The sequence below is a fragment of the Seriola dumerili genome, unplaced genomic scaffold, assembly GCF_002260705.1.
Source record: "Seriola dumerili isolate Sdu_G_001 unplaced genomic scaffold, Sdu_1.0 BDQW01000050.1, whole genome shotgun sequence".
NCBI lineage: Eukaryota > Metazoa > Chordata > Actinopteri > Carangiformes > Carangidae > Seriola > Seriola dumerili.
Window position 1 is genome coordinate 2,916,346 of NW_019174305.1, and position 20,512 is coordinate 2,936,857.

Here is a 20,512-nt window from a genome sequence, read left to right on the forward strand (position 1 = left end):
GATGAAAGTCGCAGGTCATTTTTTTTTTTAATTTGTGTTATTCTAGTGTGTCCAGTCTTCTTTTGACTGTAGCCTGAAAGTTGCAGGACAAAAGATGATTCGTAATTTTTATTTTGTTTTTCAAGTTTTCACCTGTCAAGAAGGTGCAAATAAAAAACATTACCATACAAAGTCCATTACTGTTTTAATGGACTTTGTGAAGGCAGTGCCCACTTCTTTAGTGAGTCATGAGTGGAGATTATGACTCGAGAAGCCAGAATCGTCCAATTTCCCTCCCTTAGAGTCTCCTTCAATAATTAAACAGGACCATTCAGAGGTTTTTCTGAGCCATCATCAGTTTTCACTCCTGTATCCTACCACTGTGTACATGCACTAATTTGTTTGCTCAGTTGACTCACTTTACGGCCAATTAATGGCGGAGGAAGTGAAGGAAAGCCGGTTGAAACAGGAGAGCAAGCTGTTTCCCAGCGTGGCGTTGAGCAGCTGGTAGAAACGATTACCCTCCTTTTTCCCGGAGTTCTGCATTTCACATTTTCTGGAAAGCTTGTCAGCAGATAAAGCATGTGGCCTCCTGCGTTAACGTGATGTTTGTTTACCACATGTTGACGATCAGCTAAGGTTGATGAATAATCCATGAACTTGTTGCATAATTGAGTCATTTTAACCGATGAGCTTGCAACTTCACATCATACCAGCATCTGGCTAAAAGGTAGTTAGTATGATCGCTGCTGCTTTAAGGTAGAAAAACCTAGCTGGAGAGATTCGGTGACTTGTAACTTGTTAATGGCACTCTGACTTTGAGGGAATGAACTTGTGACCTTTTAGTGCGGGAGAGTCTTGACAACCAGCTCGTCCACCCTGCTGCCTCTTCTCGCTTCTCCTTTTGTACGTGCTTTTACTAGTGTAGATCTGCAATTGGCTGCAACCCCTTTCTGACTCTCAAAAAAAAAAATCTTCAGCAGGATTAATGCTGCAGTGTCAAGCTCAGTTTTGCCATTATAAATGTCTACTTCTCCGCATGGCGCTCTGCCGCCTTCACACACACTTGCTGCTTCTCATCGGCTTCTTACAATCGCCTCCCAGTTTTTCAGAAATAAGGATAGACTTCAGTTGTTTATCTGCTTTTCTTTTTATGGCCCTCTCATCATATTGATCTCGTTGTGCTTGGGTCGAAAAGAGACCTCAGATTAGTGACGGAGCTATTTCCATAATAACCCTTTCAGCTGGTTTTACTGCTGTTTTGTTTCATTTCCAATCGCCTCTTAATGAAGCGCTCACAGCAAACTTTAGTAACCAATGTCTCTTCACCATCACAATTGCAGCAGATTGTATGTGTGTAAACTTTTAGACGCACTCCACAAACAAAAGACACTTGCCGCAATTTTGTACTTAGCATAGAAATCAAATTAAAGACAATCCCAGGTAGTAAAATGTGTTTGCCTGTGTTAACTAGATTTACACTGCACAGAGTTTTGTCTCCACCTGGCATGAGTAAACAACAACTCTGCTATTCATCAGTGATGCTTTGCCTCTATTGTCTTTATTAAGTTTACCCCTCCCTTGTGAGCAGCCATTAGACAGCTCACAGTGAAGAGGTTATATTAGTTGCTCCACTTAATGAGATAAAGTTCTGGAAATTTAGGCAAACTTTGTGAAGTGCTGCTCTGTTTATGCATTGTCACAGCACGAAGAGTGTCCTGATTTTAGGTATGGCTTCTTATTCGGATCCGTCCTCAGGTTTGTCTCTGAAATATCTGAACCCCTCCCCCCAGACCCATTGCACATGTTAACACTGATTCCAAGTTCCAGTGGGATTATGAAACAACGGGGAACTTAACCCACTTTCTGTCTCCTCAGGCGACGATGAACGCTCGGCCGCAGAGGATCCTGGACTCTGGATCTCTCACGCAGTCGGCCCCAGCCAGTCCCACCAGCAAGGGCACGCACATTCACCAGGCTGGGTGAGGGAACGCGTCTCACACACGTGAATGTCCAGATAGACACAAAACATCTGCATCCTGCACACAGCTCACTCTTAGTGAAGTTTGCACAGCAGGAGAAAAGTTTTAAACAAATTTAAGCATAAGCCCCTAAAGGTGGATCATCTTGTTTTCACAGACATTCTGGCAAAGACATTACATTTGAATACATACTGCATAATATTTATGGCACATGAACTAGAGCTTAAGATCAAAGAGAGAAAATAATGAGATAAAAGGACAAAAACACAAATTTATTTATTTAAATCCTTATCAGCACACTCGACTGTAGACACGAAAACAGACATTTGAAGATGATACTGATTATAACACGCCCCCCCCCTCTTTTCCAACAGCTGTTTTTAGAAAAAAAAGATATGTAAAACTTTCAGACTCGTCCCGTTGGTTAAGTTTCCCTGAGAGTTGACACCCTTGAAGTTTTTCTTGTAAAAGTAAAACCTCAATGTGGTCCGAATTATTTTCTCCAGCTTAATAAATAATGATATCTGATGTCGTGGTTACATAAAATTTTTTGTTGATTTTTCTGTCCCCCCAGTGGGTCTCCCCCCATGCCTAGCACCAGCAGCTCAAGTTTGACCAATGAGGTGCCCAAACCCCCCGCCAGAGAGCAGCCCGCCACACGGCCGCCCTACACCCCGACACTGGGAGGACAGGCACCCCACTCCCACCAGTTCCCCCGCACCCGCAAGATGTTTGACAAGGGACCAGAGCAGGTAGAGGGAGACCCTGCTGAATGAGTGTGTGTAGCTTAGACAATGTGTGGATGAAATGAGCAGTAACCAACAGCTACAACGATGTTAACTTCAAATTGACTCGTGTAAAAGTTGCATAATCTCTGCATTTTTTGTGTGTGTGTGTGTGTGTGTGTGTGTGTGTGAACAGGCAGCTGAAGACGGTGACGAGCCGGGTGGTCACAGGAACTACATCAGTCCCGCCCTCCAGACGGGCCTGTGTGACTGGAGTGCAAAGTATTTTGCTCAGCCTGTTATGAAGGTAGTGTCCCTGACAGCTTTGTCTGTCCTCTCTTTTCCATCCATTATTCCTTTTTATCATCTTTGTCTCCACCCGTCAGTCAGTTACCCCTCTGATAGAGTCAGATAAAAGTTCTTTGTGTCTGTTTTGTTGTTTTAGTGACACTTTTCCGTTCTTTTATTTGAAGCGTTGATCCATAAGAAGATATATTTGTGGTTTTAAGAACCTAAAACCATCTCAATGTAGTTTTAAATCTCAATGCAGCAGATTTCAGAGAAACCAAATCCTGCGAGGTTGGATGGTGGGTAAAGGTTAGCGGGGCTTTGAGCATGGCTGAGAGAGGTGACCATCTACCTTCATACAATATGGGACCTTTAAATTCAACAATCAGCCTCAAAGCTGTGCTTGGCAGTGATGAGGGAACAGGTGTAAAGCAGCATGTCAGGTGAGTTGCTTTGATGAAACACAAGTAACACATTACTGAATTAAAAAAGAAAAAGAGCAAATTCATATTTTTGTTAATCAATCATTTAAAAACAATACTTTCATATCATTCCTCCACCAAACAACCTAGTTCTCAGACAGCAGCTTATAGTGGTTGCTAAGCAACAAAGGAGCTGTATGACAGATAAATTTCAATTTTCACGTAAATATTAATGTGAGGTGGTGTCATAGGTGCATGTTGTCATGCATTTTACAATGGCTTCAGGAGTGACTGAGCGATCTGAGGACATGAACTCAGTGTTACAGAATTTATTTAAAAAAATAATGAAGTCTGATGGAAAACAGCAGGGAAGGGACCATCACGGTGAGAGAAAGTATCTGCTGCTTGTACAGCTGAATAATTGAGTTCTCTGAGGTCCGTAACATCCTCGCCAGTGAAATTTAAGATTTAAAGAAGGGCTTTTTTACCAGGCACAGTAGATGGTTATAATATTAAATCAAGCTTCCATGTGTTTAAACTCTCTAAACATGCTTCATCTCTGTGGGAAAAAGAAGTAAAACAAATGGTGTCAGCAGATTTTGTTGAGGTTAAACAAAGAAGGAGGGAATCATTAAAAGAGAGTCAAGCATGAGGGTCAAATAGAGGAGATGAGAGAAAAGTTTTGGGAGCGGAGAGAGAGAAATAAGTAAGAAAAGATATTCATGTGTGCGTGAGACAAAGTGGCTGATACAGAAAAGAAAAGTATATTTTAGTCAAATAAAATATTTACAACACAGAAACATTTGGGGCAGAAAGAGGAGGATGGTTTGTGTGTGCAGGGGAGAGAGAGAGAAAGAGCGCAAAGTAAGAGATGATGAAAGGAAAATATTTGAAAAGGAGAGCAGACATTGAGGGGCAGATAGAAGTGGAAGAAGAGTGTGGGAGAAGAGGAAAAACAGAGTAGCTAAAACTCTGTATAAGGAGCACAGCGGCAGCATGAACAGGAAAGGAGCCAGAAGTGGCAACAAAAGGTGATGAAAGACAGGAAGGTGAGTGGATGGAAAGAGTTAGTGAAAGAGCAGGCAGCGGAGGGGGAGGGGGAGGAGGAGGAGGAGGAGAGGGGTTTTGCCATAGTGCAAATCAGAATGCTGTGTTGGCAAAATTTTGAGTGCTGCCATAAAACTCTGCTCCATTGCAAAGCTCCGTGTGTGTGAGTATTCCTCAAAAGTCTGCACACAGGTTATCATATCACTGTGTCAGCAGCACGAAAGCAAAGTGTGCGTGCGTGCATGTGTGTGTGTGTGTATCTCCATCTACAATTTTAACAGTGTGTGAGGAGCAAGGACATTGAAGACTCTTGTCACATTAGAGAGAGAGACTGATGAAAAAGATTTCCACAGCTACAGCTCTAAGAGTGTGTGTGAGAGGGAGCAGGGGTCACACATACACACACACACACACACACACACACACACAGGCCACAGGAATTAGAGCACCCTCACCTCCAGGCAGCTCTCAGCCCCTGATATCATTATAGATTATTATAGGTATAGATATTATTTTTAATTATTATCATTTCTTTCCAGTAAATTTTCCTATGATATGCTGTAAACTGTCCTATAATATTGTAGCATGAAGGTTTGGCCCAGATTCAGACAACTTGTCCAGTATGAGCAAAATCTTAGTGTTTCAGCCAGAAGCAGTACATTAGAAGTGTTGCACTGATTACATTAATGCACGTGGCGTCACTTTCATTATCTGCCCAAGTCTGCGAGAGTCCATGCAGACGTCCACATGCAGCCCAAAATTTGTGACTGTGCAGACTATTTGCACTAAGAGTGTGCTGATTGTGCATGACCCACAAAACACAACAGGACACTCGGTTCATGCATTGTGTGTATGTACAGCGTTCCTCGTCCCCGGTCATCTTCTTCCTTTATTTGATCTTTTCATGTTGTCCAGCCAAATAACAACAGAGCTCCTCATCTTGCTGAAAGAATGTCACTATTATATTTTCAATGCACATGTACATCAGTTGACTGTGTGTAAGTTTGCAGCTGTCCACATCAAGGCTCTACGCTTTCTTCCTCTAGTCCATAGTAATTCTTAGTAGTAATTCTTGGTGCTAATTATAGGTAAATTACAGACTAAGTGTTTATTTGACACTCTTAAAATTAAAACAGAGTCTCTTATTTGTTGCAGAGCATGCTGTGTAAAAAGGTTTTCTACAACACTTCATCATACACTGTATGAAAAATAAAGTTTCCAATAACAAATGAACAGTGATTTAATGGTAAAAGTGATCAATTCAAGGACAGGTGCACAGCAGGCATTTTGTCACATATACGCTATAAAACAGTACAGTTCAACTGTCCCTGTCATTCATGACGGTGTGACAGTGAGCCAGCACACACGATGCCAGGACCTTCAAACTGAAGCAGCTAAACGGAATTGAGCCGCCGTTCATTTTATTATTTACACCTGGGCCTTTTCTACTGTGACATTATTTATTTGTTTTCTTTATTTTACCAGGAAGTCCCATTGAGATAGAACAAAAAGACTTGGCCGAGATAACATCCATACAAACTCACAACAAACTCAAGACGTGAAATATCACATATACGACACGGCAGCAATCTGAACTCAATGTCTTCTCAAGGAAAACAACCACATCTCATTCACCGCATTCTTTATACACACATAAATTATTATGTCAAACGTTTGATCTGTCACATGTTCTATACTTTGTCAAGCACTCTTAAAGTCCAACACACAACTAACAAAACTATGATAACTGTCTCTGAGTTTATCTTGTTGTTGGTAATGAATTACATAGTTCCAGGAAGCCCCATAGGAAAGGAAGGGAATCTTAACGCTCCAGTCCACCATGATATTTTAGAAATCATGTGCGTCACTTGTGGCAACACTTGGCTGAAGGCTCTTTCCTCATCAACGTGGCTAATCCTCTTGTGAACAATCAAAAACCAATGTTTTACAAAGTTTGGTGTGGAAGAACATAATTGACCTGCACGCAGCCCTGATTTCAACCCCACCCCACACAAGGTCTTGTTTCCAAATTTCAGTGCCTGACCTCAATAATGCTGTTTCAGCTGAATGGGAACAGATCTGAGGTTTCAAAATGCTGTGGTAAGTCTTCTCAGAGGAGTGGAGGCTGTTACACCAGCATATTAATCTCTATGGTTTTGGAATAAGATGAGTAATGAGATGATTTACCAAATGCACAAATGATATATGTGCCAAGTGTTCAGGTGTCTACATACTTACAGCCATTCACATACTGAGCTTACATCAGCTGTGGTGACACTCATAATGCATTCCCTTGCCCCTTACTCTAAACTTAACCTAATTCTAACTGTTCTAACCCTAGAATTAAGTCTTAACGTTCAAACAGCCCTTTGATGTTGTGAGGACCGCCCAAGATGTCCTCACAGTGATCATATCAAACCAATATTTGTCCACACAACCACAGAGAAACATATACACACGTACACTTGTTTTCTACCTCAGGGTCTCATCATACATTACATTAGCAGCGGGTACAGTGCAGAACCACAACCCTTGGAACCACTGTATCAGCTGGCCACACACACACACACACACACACACTATGTCTCCCTCTCAGCTGCGGAAAATAAGTCAACCTCTAAAATATGTCAACCTGCTAAATCCGCCTCCTTCCCAGGCTCATGCAGGGACCATGACACTTAATGTGATGCACAGATAAACTTAACGTGATGACACACACTTACGGAAACACACTCTTCACACACAGCGTCTCATATAGAAATAGATTTATTCACAAGCTCCACTCAGAGGTGTTAAAATGTGTGTTGTGTTTCCCTAAGCGCAACACAGGGTGACGACATTACAGGAATACTGATAACACACAGTAATTGTATAATCAAATGGCACTGTAGTTGTGTGTAGTTGTGTGTGCGTGTGTGTGTGTGTCAGGGTATTTTAAAATGAAGTGGGTATGGGAGGCCTCGCTGTAGAAATGTGCTTAATAAGCGCACCCAGGCAACCAGCATGTAAAAACACACACACTATTACAGTTTTTCTTTGTTGTTTACACTCTGTTGTTGTTTATTCGTCTATGAAATATGCAGAATATTAACATAGTCAAGTTTTAATTCACAACTTTAATACTCTTAGCAGAAAATGACATAAATCAGCTTGATATTACTTTTGCATATTTAAAGTCATTATGTTCTCTTAAAATAAAGCCAGCACAACGTCTGTGGGGGCCATTTTGTTACATAAGACTTAATAAAGTTAACACTGTTCATATGATGTGATGTGATGTGATGTGATCAGATGTGAGTGCATAAAGTGAACTTGTCACCATGAGTCTTCCGAGCATGAGATTCACTTTACGTTGTAGCTGGCAAAGTCAGTAAGGACGGAACCGTGATGAGAAAAGTTGAAAATGTCATTGAGTTCTATCATTTCAGTGGGGAACATGTTGTGACTAAGCATTAAAGGAACAGGAATCTGCGTGTTTGGTATTAAGCTGGGGTCAGGATATAATTAGCCTAGCTTAGCATAAAGACCAGAAGCAGGGGGAAAGAGCGAACATGGTTTTGTCCAAAGTGGAAAAATACGCCCTACCAACAACTCTCAGTGCTCACTGAAAAACAGCTTTTATCTTATATGATTGATCCATACACAAACACAAATATAGGAACAACAAAGGAACAAACTGCTGCAGCTTCCTTGGTGAACAACACCAGAGAGGTTGCCAGGTTTGGTACCATTGTGGACAGTGGTGGTTGGTGACTTCAATATTTGGGGAGGACAGGAGGATGATTGTGGATGAACATACCTACAGTAAATCCTGTTCTCACAGACTGTATATAGCAACCAGTGCTAAAGCTGAAGATGGTAGACAGAATCCCTGGATGGACTGACATCAGTCGTCTCAGCTAACTTTCAGAAAGAGAGCCATCAAGTGTATTTTCCAAATTTATATGCTATAAACATTCCTGCCTTCTTCCATACTTACCCAAAAAAAGGGGGTCTATGTGACCTTGCATTTCAGGCTATTGAAACTGATAGAGCTGATGAGGGCAACCCCCAAAAACATAGCAATGCAGCAGCAAAAGGCAGGAAGACTGCTCGTCCATGTAAACCATGGACATGCTGTAGCTCCTGTCAGTTTACCCCTTTGGCCCAAAGAGCGTTTTCCCCATAGACCACCACAATGACACAGACATCTGTGAAACTGTAGCCAGGACACAGCAAGATCAATTATTACTCTTTGTATCATGGATTTTTAAACTCCATAGGTTTAATACGTCACACGCAGTGAATCACATAATGCAAAATAAGTTGGTGCCATTTGGAGTCAGATAGCCTCTTCTTGTTATTTGTCCATGATGTAAACTTCGTAGCTTTCAAAATATTCATAAAATCAGCTTTGCTTGTTATTAAGGAAGGAAATACATGTTAATTAGGCCTCAAAGATATACACAGTGCAATGTGATGACTAACGGTGAATATAACTGTGTTTGTTTACAAGAAAATTGCTCTCTTGTTTGGTATCAACTTTTATTCTTTATTTTTATATCTTTGTCATATCTCAGTTTTATTTCTGAGACCAGGTTTAGAGCCGATGTGTCATATTGTTGTTGGCAGCACCTCCTGACGCTTTGTGTGCCTGATGTTGTCCTCTCAAAACAGTTAATGTCTTTTATACTGCCACTGTAGTTCTATATTTTCACTGAGGTTGCAGAATGTGTAAACCATCTGCTCATCCTTAGAAATGTTAGAAATGGAGTCAGCATGTTAATCTCTCTGTTCCTGTCCTTCTTTTTCATCCATCCATCCTCTCAGATCCCAGAGGAGCATGACCTGGAGAGTCAGGTGAGGATGGAGCGGCAGTGGAGGTTCCTGAGAAATGCTCGTGTGAGAAGGCAGAGCCGAAGTATCACACAAAGAGGTTAGTGGCACACACACACACACACACACACACACACACATAAACACACATAAACACAGATGTATCCCCTTACACAAATTAATAAAGCACAAACTAAAATTCTTATAAACAAAAATCCATTTACATTAAACTCCGTCTGCTGAGAGGAATCCAAGAGGAAATTCACATGTGAGAAATGTGCAGGTAAAAATGACTGTGAGCTGGAATGCGGAATTCATTTCAATAGATATACCTGGAAATGAAATGAAATCAATTATCAAAATGTCATCCCAGGTTTTAATCTACTTGCCATTAAATGACATGACTGCTCTCATGTTTTATAAAAGCCAAGTTTATTAATGGAGCACATTTTATCCACAAGGCAGTTCAGTGTGATTAACATACACACACAGCATCAAAGACCATAGAGATAATGAAGCATGAGAAAATAGAATAATAAGAGGCTGAAGAAATGAGAGGTATACTGTTCTTAAAAAAGATGAAACATGTACAGTATATTTAATATGATAACAAAACATGCATACATATTAAAGCTCACAATGGATCAAATAAGTAAGTGTCTATAGGTCTGTGGAGTGTATGAGCCTCTCTTAGCTCATTGTTTTGGTTTGATGGCACATTCTCTCAATACTTGTTTTTACCTCACAACCTCATTTTCAGCAGCAGCTAAAAGTAACACAGACATCTGATAAGCTGACAGAGCGCTGTCTGCCCAGCACACAACAACAGACAAACAAAGTTACCAAGTGAAGAAAGGAACACGCTAATGATTTACTATAGTTTTTATCACTGGAGAACCAAAAGCTAACAGGAGGATGAATATTGGTCTTCAGTTTGTCAGGTGGACAGAAACAAAGCAAAACACAACAGAAACTCCAGGTAGCTAACATTGCTCTGTGTCTGCTAGCTGTTAAAATAGGAAAACGTTTGCTCTTTGGATCAGGTGTGTCTAAAGCTTCTTTTACCCCGAAGTGATCCCAAGAAAATTAAACACTGCAAGTTTAAAAAGAAAAAAAAAAGTGGTGTATTTAACATGAGCTAGTTGTTCACATACATATCATGAAAATAGACTGATGTGGCTGTCAAGGATTTTGGGGCTGGATTGTGGTTCAGGTGTGTGTTACCACTTTGTCATCAACCACATCTATTTATCTCTATATGTAGCTTCAGAGAACTGTGGCACAACCGTGTTTATTTATTCAGTGTTGTATATAGCAACTCCACACAACTACAGTCAGTCTGTGGTCAGCGGTGTCAAATACTGTGTTGAGATCTCAGAGCACAAGCTCTGCCAGTATCATGTTTAATTGAATGTTTTTGGAGCCTGGATGAAGGAGGAGTTTGGGGGGAATCCAGACTGTCCAAAAAAAAAAAAAAAAGGCCGAACTGGGAAACACCGTTAGTACTGCTCAGTGTCAGGCCTGTGAGCGAGCGTGGAGATGATTTGCAGTGATGAGAGAAGTTGATTGATATCAATCCATAGTCAAACACAACCCCATTCATCAATCACAGGACTCCCCTCACACACATGCACATACACACACACACACACACACACACACTCTCAAAGATACAACACACACTCAGACACACACACACACACACACACACACACACACACACACACACACTCTCAAACATACAACACACACTCAGACATACAAGCCCACTCATTGAAGAGCCCAGGGTGCCAGCATACACACAGACTCCCCAAGTGAAGTCAGAGCTTTCTCAAACAGAATATCTAACACCCCCAACGTCATTGGCAGCCCCCTCCACACACACACATGCACACACACATACACACACACACACACACACACACACACACACACACACACACAGTCACAAGGCAATTGGCGTCAGAGCTGAGGCTTGCTCACGCGCATGTCTCTCCCTCTCCTTCTGACTGCTCGCTAAATCATTGAATTCCCCTCTATCCTCACAGTTTTTGGAAAGAGAGAAGTAGTAGGGTTGCCCTCATTCAGTCTGTTCCCTCCAGAGAGAAACAAGACGAGAGGAGAGAGGGCGAGATGGAGGGAGACGGAGACGGAGACGAGGAGGCAGCAAAAGCTCAGAATAAGAAATATACAGAAATATTTTAGTTTGTGAACTTGGTTTCACTTGTGTTTTCTTCCCGTATTGATGCAAAATTAACCACATCACCATGCTGCTCAGCATCATTTCAGATTTTACAATAGTTCCATATTGATTGTGCCGTCAAACAACACAAACGAAAGCAAATCGATGATGATAATCTTACGCTCGTACCTACTTTTCCCTCCAACTGCATTTTTACATCACGGCTGCATCCGTGATGAATTCTTGATGGATTTTTTCCTCATTCTTTTTCATCTCATTATGGTGGTCTCGAGTGCTTTCAGGTAGCCAAGGACAGGCTGGAGGACCGACGTGTGTTGTTGCCATGACAACATACGGTGAGGCAGTGAACTTACGAGTAGCACTGGCGTGTTGGCACCGTGTTACACTCGTATCACAAACCGCCAAAGGGGTACACATCCGGACAGGTTTTCTCACCACCTCGTACTGTGTCAAATGTTCACTTCCTTTTTCTTTTTTAACAACACCCTGGCAAGGCTGTGAAGCTCACACAATCCGTCATTCATTCCAGTTTTAAAAGCGTGTTATAGATGCCTTTTTATTCATTTCTGTTGTGTTCTTTCCTTTGTTCTTTCCTGTCATATTTGCAGCCACGGATTAAGCCGGTTTCCCCACTGACATTATCTGGCTTCGTCTTGATTTAGGAAATATATTTGTAACAGCAAATTACAGACAGTGTATTTAAGAATGTCATCATTGTAAAGTAGGCCTTTCTGAAGTAAGCATGCACATGTATAGACTGAGTTTCAGCAGGAGTACGGCCTTTGCTGTTAATGCTGGGAGATAGATTTTATGTTGCTTTGGAGAATTCTGCGTCCAGACCCTCTAATAATATCAAACAAGTTTTCAGGTTTTCATGTACGAGGCGGTGCTCATGTTTTATTACTGTTAACAAACCAAAAACAGCAATAACATTACAGTCATTGCCTGTGTAGCCAAAGCCTGACATATATTATTCCTCTGTGCTATAAACCTCATTAAAAACACATCAATGAACACACACATCGTTATTTTGACTGAATCACACATACATCATCCTGCATCCAGCCTCTGGAAACTCAGTAGAACAACAAATGTGTATTAATCCACTGCTGAAAATAGTCCCCAAGAAACCAACTATTTCCTCCTGGTCCTCCTCCTGTCCAGATATTTTAGGAAATTATTAAGTAAACTATATATTTGTGACCCATTTTTAAAGCTTCATGTTTTCAGTAGGAACCAGTTGGCTCTCTACCAGACAGGGTTTTGGAAGTCAGAAAGCACTGAGAGACGAGCACACATCATGTTAATGTTACATCATGATGAGAGCAGTACTGAGATCTGAACTGGAGATGATTAAAGTATTTAAGGCAATAACCAACAACATAATTAACACACATTCACTATAAATAGCCAGTTGACCTGGAAGTTACCGTCACCCTGGTTCCCTCGACAAAAAGCCAGTGGGATTTTAACATGGGCTGAGTAGAACAGTTTTCATGTTCAACGTGATGACGTTTAATGTCTTGGACAACCTCTGCAGTCTCACTCAGACACTTGTTAGTAACCAACCTTTTTTTAAGAGACGTAAAAGCTTTAAAAAAAATCACGACTGGGGTATTTACTGATGTATTTTATGTTGTAGAATAAAAATGTGAAAATGTCTTGAGCTGGTTTTAACCCTTTTCAGCCATCCAATCTAAAGCCCATTCAAAACTTAAACTTCAGGACAAGGGAACCAGAAGTGCTAACACCCCCTGAGCAGCATCTTCAGTGTTCTTGGACATAACTATACATGCAGCTGCAGGTTAAGTCATGAAACTGGGTTTGCAGTATTAATGCTTCCATTTTGATCACTAGCAGGCAGCTTGGTAACATACAAAAGCAGGAGTAAGCAGGAGATACTGAGACCTTCTTTCAGTGTGCATGTCTATCACATGGCAATTTTTTTTACAATCGCTGTCGTTCTGGCCCCTCCGCCATTACAGGTGTTTCCCGTCTGGATGATCAAATATTCATCAACCGTAACCCTGGAGTACCGTCTGTTGTGAAGTTCCACCCTTTCAACACCTGCATTGCCGTGGCCGACAAGGACAGCATCTGGTCAGGGACACATAACACACACTCAAGGCTGAAAAAGAAAATCAGTTTTATATCAAGGGGACCATTACGTAAATGAATCAGTTTCACATCCAATGGTTTTAAATGTAAATGAAATATGTTTGTATGTCTGCTGTAGTTTCTGGGACTGGGAGAAGGGCGAGAGACTGGACTACTTCTACAACGGAAACCCTCGTTACACTCGCATCACAGCTATGGAGTACTTGAACGGACATGACTGTTCGTTACTGCTCACTGCCACAGGTTTGAAACACACAAACACACACACACACACACACACACACACACTTACATGGAAAAGTCAAGAGCAGGCAGTGATACACAGAGTAAAAACTCAAGTTAGTGAAAGAGTGCAGTTTTCTTTTAGTGAGCAGCTCAAATGTTCACGCCCACCACCACAGTGGAAATCACAAAGAGACTCATTTGTAGCAGCAACAAGCCTTAAACACTTGACTCTTACCCCCACAAACAAACACACACACACACACACACACACACAAAACACTCATGTGTATTCATCATCATTCATCAAAAGAACAAAGCAATTACCCTCCATGGCTTTATCTTCATAACACAGAGGAAGTGTAGGAAACAACTCTGCATTAAAACCTGCACAGAGACACATTTATTTTGTGTTGTCGTTGTTACATTGAACTGAGAATGAACGCTGTATTTCATCGCACACCTCCTGAAACCTTGATAAAAGCTCAGGAATTAATACATTTAAATTCCATCTCATCAAAATATAATGTGCACTTATTCAGCTTCTCTCCATCAGGCGTGCTCTGAAGGATATCAAGGAAGAAAGTAGCTATAAAAAATATACACCATTAAAAAAAAAAAAAAAGAAAAGTAAAACACTGAATGTAAATCAAGTGGAGACTTTTATGGATTGTAATGGCTTCCTCATAAGAGTGCACGGACATGTTTTATCTTTAGCTCGGTGTCTTAGCTCGGTGTCAGCTACACTGTTCAGACAGAGGTTTTCAGGCTTAGAAACTCCTGCTTCGTTTTGTTTCTCACTGACGAAACGTTTTCAGGCAGAGATGCTGCTCTACGCTCTACGTGAGTGTGTGTATGTGTGTGTTCATGGTCAAGTCACATGTGTGTTTCATGTTTTTAAAGAGTTGGAGTTCAAGGTTTTCATCACATCAACATGCGCCTCCAAATCCATTATGAATACAAACGAGTGTTGGGTCTGTGCGCTGCACCTCCTCCTGGCGTTAGCCTTTGCTCCTCGCTCTATCTTTTTATCCACTTTACTTTCCTGACTCTCGCTCTTTCCTTCCTTCTCTGTATCTGTCTGCCTCCATCCACCACCTCTTCGCCTCTTTCCAGATGATGGAGCGTTACGTATCTGGAAGAACTTCGCTGACCAGAAGAACCCGGAGATGGTGACGGCGTGGCAGGGTCTCTCCGACATGCTGCCCACTACCCGAGGTCAGCCCTCTGCCAGCGCTCACAGTAAAGATCAATGCTCTATATTACTATGTGCCCCCCCACCCACCCATACTCCCACGGTTCACAGCAATCCTTGTAATACCTTGTAATAACTCGCTGACTGCCCCACTGTCCACCCCATCCCACTTGTATTCCCCTCACCTCCCCACCCACAGAACAACCAGGTAGGACGGGAGTTGGCTGCATTTTCTTGTTTCCCAGTGCTTTTGCTGAACTATCCAGTTTTCAGTCCTACGACTTTTAACTGCAGCAGCTTTTTGGACCATTTGAGCCTTTAGTACTGAATGGGTGTTTTGGTAAACGGTCTGAAACTTTATCTGGTAAAAATCTAGACTTAGCTTTGGTATTTAGTTCTGAGACGAGTTCTTAAACATCTTGTTTGTAAATGTCGTTACTTTAAAGTCTATTTGACCTAAAGCCTTTGTAACCTTAGCTAACCAAGTTGACAATTACAGCATAACTCTAAAAAGTAGCCAAACATTAGCGCAAGGAGAAAAAGTCATAAAGTTAGTTAAATATCAGCCACAATAGAATTAGAAACCTAAAGTTCACTGACAAAAAGCAATCATTAGCCACTTATCTACAGTTAGTGTGTTACCTGGAGTAGATTCAGATGCGCTCTCAGTTTGGAGAAGCAGCCGGAGATACCTGCACGGAAGCTGAGCGGTGTGCTGCTGTGGACGGCATCAGCAACAAAACATGTGTCAGCTACCTACAAAAAAAAATGAAAAGCTTAAAATAATTAAATTAAAGGAAAAGCTGATATCAGTTGAAGTGTTTGCTATATTTTGAATATTTTTATTTTTTATTTTACTTTATCTTGCCATCAAAAAGCTGAATTACAGTATTCCCATGCACAACCGCACCTCCGCTCAGCTCTTTCTGACTTAAATAGATGATAATAAGACAGTTGCGTTTGGACTTATGAAAAAACCCTTAATGGATTAAACTGAGTAAGGGAGTATTTTTATTATTTTTTATTATTATTTTATTATTATTTTTGCAGTGTTGAAAATTAAATCATGTATCAATATTTTTGAAAGAAAGAAACCTATTTGTACGTAGTTGATTTGAAAGTCAGAATTTAATCACTGAATGAAAGCAGAAACTTCAACCCATGGGACAATAGCCACAAAGTTACTGGAAGAGCCCACCAACCCTATCAGACTCAGCCAAACTGTAACGCTCACTGACTGCAAAAGCACAGCATATGTCTTAATTACCATAGAAGTGAGCTACTTTATATAAAGGTGTATTCATCCTGAAGTTTTTTGTGAAGAAAAAAATTGTCAAAACAATTGAAAGTAGCAGATGTTGAACCTCTGCCGACCAACCAGAGAGCTACTCTGATTACTGAATACGGCATGTCAGATTCCAGTGGCAGCACACAGTGGGTTGTCAAAAAAAAAAGCAGGTCAGTATGTATGAGCACACACAGGCCAGACCACTACACCATTAAGTCCAGCAGAGTATGTGACACTCTATCCTAACATTAACTGATTTGACCCGATGGAATAAAATGAAAAATGAAGCCAGAGTTCAAGACAGCTTCCAACCTGCTGCAGGTTGTTTCTGCCACAGTGGCGACAGGTTTTGAATCCCGAGTCTGAGTTTAGTTCCATCACTCACAGCAAGTTTCATGCTAATTTAAAGCCTGTTACCAACCCCACCTGTCCTATACTGTCACATCTGCCATATCTGTCACACACCTGTCATATCTGACAAAGTTGGAGGCGAGTCTAACCTGTTGGGAGGCCCACACACAGTCACTTTATTCAAGACCACAAAATGAATCATGAGCTGCAACAGGTTATTACTCATTCTTTGCTTGTCTTGAGGTAATATCATTGATCATTTTAGACTCAGACTGTGGACACCGGTGGATTCTCTGCAGTGTTTACCTCATGCGTTGACACACTTCCATAATTTGTGAGGCAGAGTTATTTGCAAATATTTGAACCAGGCCTGACACCTACAGCACACACTTGTCAGAGACACCCACCCACTTCTGTGTTGTGCAGGGTTGCCCACTCCCTCTCTCTCTCTTAACTCTCTCCACTGCTCCACATTTTTTGCCTCGAGCATTTCTCAGCCGTCTTTTCTGGGACAGGGAAGTTTTTGGAGAAACTGTGACAGCTGTAGGAGAGATTGCATGTTTCTCCGAGTGCTTAATTACCTATTCAGAAAATGCAATAATTAACTAGTGCTCTTTTGTCTGTTTTGAAAAAGTTTTAAAATGATCTGTGACCTTGCGTATTGGCATGAGCACAATAAGTTTTGTGTGGGTGGACAACTTCCAGATAGCAGTTTTAGAGCATGTCTCACATACAATAAGACACATATTTGTATAATTGGTAGAAACTAGAGCCAAGCTGTCAGGCTGGCTGGCTGGCTCACTGGCTGACTGGATATCTATGCAGAGGTATGGACCACATGCGGTGTGCACATATGTGTCTCCATCATTACAAAGCCACAGAGTCACCAGAGCCCTGTGGGGACCCACAGAGAGGTGACACAGTTAACTACCATCACTGTCTGTGTGACTCTCTCAACAAAAATAGCGCTGAGAGACTCTTCCTCTGCGGAGGATTCTCCCACAGTGAGCCAAAGCCTTGTTTTCACTAAGACTTTAACATTTAATGGTGTGCTTGTTATCCTGGATGTTTGGTTCGTGACAGTCGCTGTGTAACTTCATTCAGTGCTTCAGTCAGATGAGAGCCGAGGCATCAATTTTAATATAAACTGCCACTCGACTGACATCTTTCCAAGAAAAAGTTTTACTGAAGAGTCCAGCTTCAACTAATGGTGTTCAGATATTTTTTTTTTTTAAACTTGGCAGAAAACTTCAAAAACATCTGCAATCACACACACACACACACACACACACACACACACACACACACTTACACACATACACACAAACACACACACGCTCAGTTTTTCCTATTGCATTCACACTTACCCCCACCCCTCCTGGCTCAGTAATCAGTTTAGTGTTATTACCATTACTTGGAATGCCTTTCAGATGGAGTACAATAATTATATGTTTGTGTTTTGAATTTTTCAGATTTTTAGCATTGCCTCAGCTGCATTAATAATGTAAAACTCAGTGAAATATTACACAAGTCTGTCTTTGTGCTGGCAAAAAGCTCCTCTGCCTCTAAAGGCAGTTGTTACAGGATTGTGAACGTTTCTCAAGGAGATGCCAGCAGACACACAAGCTCAGACACAGACACACACACCTGCACAACCTGTCTTCCCTCATCCCGTCCCTGTCGTCCAATAACATGCTTGTGTGCTGTTTTTCATCAGTGAACCATCTCTGCAGACCTTGTCTGGCTTCTTGTTACTTTGCTGGGTCTTTGATATTGTTTTGTGTTTGTTCCCCCTCAAGAGCGAGGCTGAACAAGGCAGTAAGCAGTTTGCCACATGATGTACAGCTCCACAACAACACATCCTGCACTGACCCGTTATTTGGTGTAATTAAATGAATTGATTTATTAGCCGCACACATCTTCTCTAGTGCAGCAGCAGCTCCACCCTGCCTGCTTTTTGCCATGTTGTGAAGGGATTTGGGATTCTGTGTCCTACAGGCTTGGAGGTTGGGGACCCTGTGTAGCTTCCCCAGCCCCTGTTCATAATGCAGAGGCAGCAGCTCAGCTCACGCCTCAGTCTCTCTCCTTTCATTCTTTGATCCCAGAATATAACTGTTAGTCATTTGGGAAACAGCAGCCTTGTTCACCCCTCTGCTGTTTGAATGCATGTGGAGTATACTCATGAATTCATACTTTTTAAGTGTGTGAACATGTGGGTTTGCATGCACAGGGGTCCTTGCTAATTTGTTGCTTGCTTTGTTGCATTCCTGCTCTCTTCCCTCCTCCTCCTCCCCTATCTTCCATTTGCCCCCCACCTCCTGCTCGCAGGTCTGGCCAGAAGGGTTTCCATCTATCTTGACAGGAGTAAGCAAGGAGGTGAGTGTCGCCATTCTCTTCTCTACTCCCTCACTCCCAGAGCAAAGGTACTGCACTAAACAGCTGGCAGCGAGCCTCTTTTTTGTTTTCTTTTATTCCCCTCACCACTGCCATCTCTCATCCATTCATCTGTCTGGTGATGCTCCATCACTCCATCCCAAAGGTCAGAAGGAAGGAAAAAAGTAGGAATGATGTGTCTAACATGCCATCTTCAACAAGTTGGACACACAGCTCTTATAAAAATAAGTTGCTAAGCTGTGCTTCTTTACTAACTGTTGTTATGCCTGTCCGGCTTTCAGTCCTAGCACAACATGTGCAGTTTACAGTGATTATGAATGCAAAACTTCTTAATTTTTAAAACGATGCATCCTTAATTTCAGGAAGTGGCATACAAAAGCAGGATTCTTATTTGTAGTCCGTAGCTGTGGATTTGTCAGCTGAAATGATAACTGTTGCAGCAGCTCATTTATCACAAGCTAATTAAGCTAACATCGGCTCCATGAGTCATTTGACAATTCGCTCCAGATGACTTCCTGGTATTTCCAGGTGACTCATTTTAAAATGGAAACCCTGTAAAAGCATCATTAACAATAACTTAATGGCAGCCTCCATGTTGTCAGGGTAAAAGTCAGGCTAAAGGCTAAATCTGAATGTCCCGGGCAAAAGGTCAGCATCCTCACAGGTTAATGGTGCAGTATTGTGCTTGTATTGCAGTGCAGAGCTAGTTAGTAGTAGTACAAGTATGGCTTTTTTTGTGCTACCTGTAACCCCACAAACTGATGTGGGAAGTATGATTCAGTTACTGTTACTGGTAGTAAGCTAGTTAGCCAGACTTGTTGCAGCTTACATTAGAGCAGGTAAACTCACTGTTTAATCAATTCCTTACACTTTGCAACTTGTCTTTATGGTTTATGGAAGACTTTTTAAAAAAATCACCCACCAAACCATTTACATCACTTCAACATGTTTACAAATCCAAACCATGACAGGCCTGACATGCCTTGTTACAATTGCTAAGCTACAATTGGACAATCACTGCTTGGGGGAGGGGCTTATTAAACTGTTAATTACAGAAAAAATTTGCACTTGGGTATTAGACTGAAAGCCACATACAAAAAAAGAGATGCTTATTTAAAGGAGAAAGTAGTTGTCTCTCCAAACAGGCACTGTCCCCATTACTCAGCCTCACCTCAAAATGGCTTCTCTCATGTATTAAAAAAAACCCCACTAATTTAAGCCAGTCCCAAAGGTGTCAGTGTTTAATTGGGAGGGAGTTGGTGCTGTGTGATTTTAATAGCGCAGAGCCACCCAGTCCGTCTCGCCGGAGGGATCAGCCTGTTAAACTCCAGAGGAACCAGTGAAATGAGGGAACTGTGGCTGGCACAGACTGGAGAAACTATTCCTGCGGCTACTGCGGCTGCATTAGTATGCAATGGGTGTCACTGGGGGGAGAGATTTGGGAAAAAAATAAGACGGAGGTGGTTACTAGGTAAAAGTGGGA

The 20,512-nt window shown here is 41.6% G+C and overlaps 1 protein-coding gene across 1 annotated transcript in view; it reads left to right on the forward strand.

Annotated features, from left to right (window-relative positions):
• The window catches only part of rptor (regulatory associated protein of MTOR complex 1), a 184,107-nt gene that overhangs the window by 153,214 nt on the left and 10,381 nt on the right, over positions 1-20,512 (forward strand). The window contains exons 23-29 of the mRNA XM_022739982.1: positions 1,858-1,961; positions 2,536-2,713; positions 2,883-2,993; positions 9,253-9,358; positions 13,447-13,561; positions 13,698-13,822; positions 14,918-15,019. Coding sequence (XP_022595703.1) covers positions 1,858-1,961; positions 2,536-2,713; positions 2,883-2,993; positions 9,253-9,358; positions 13,447-13,561; positions 13,698-13,822; positions 14,918-15,019 — 841 coding nt within the window. The remainder of the gene's footprint in view (positions 1-1,857; positions 1,962-2,535; positions 2,714-2,882; positions 2,994-9,252; positions 9,359-13,446; positions 13,562-13,697; positions 13,823-14,917; positions 15,020-20,512) is intronic.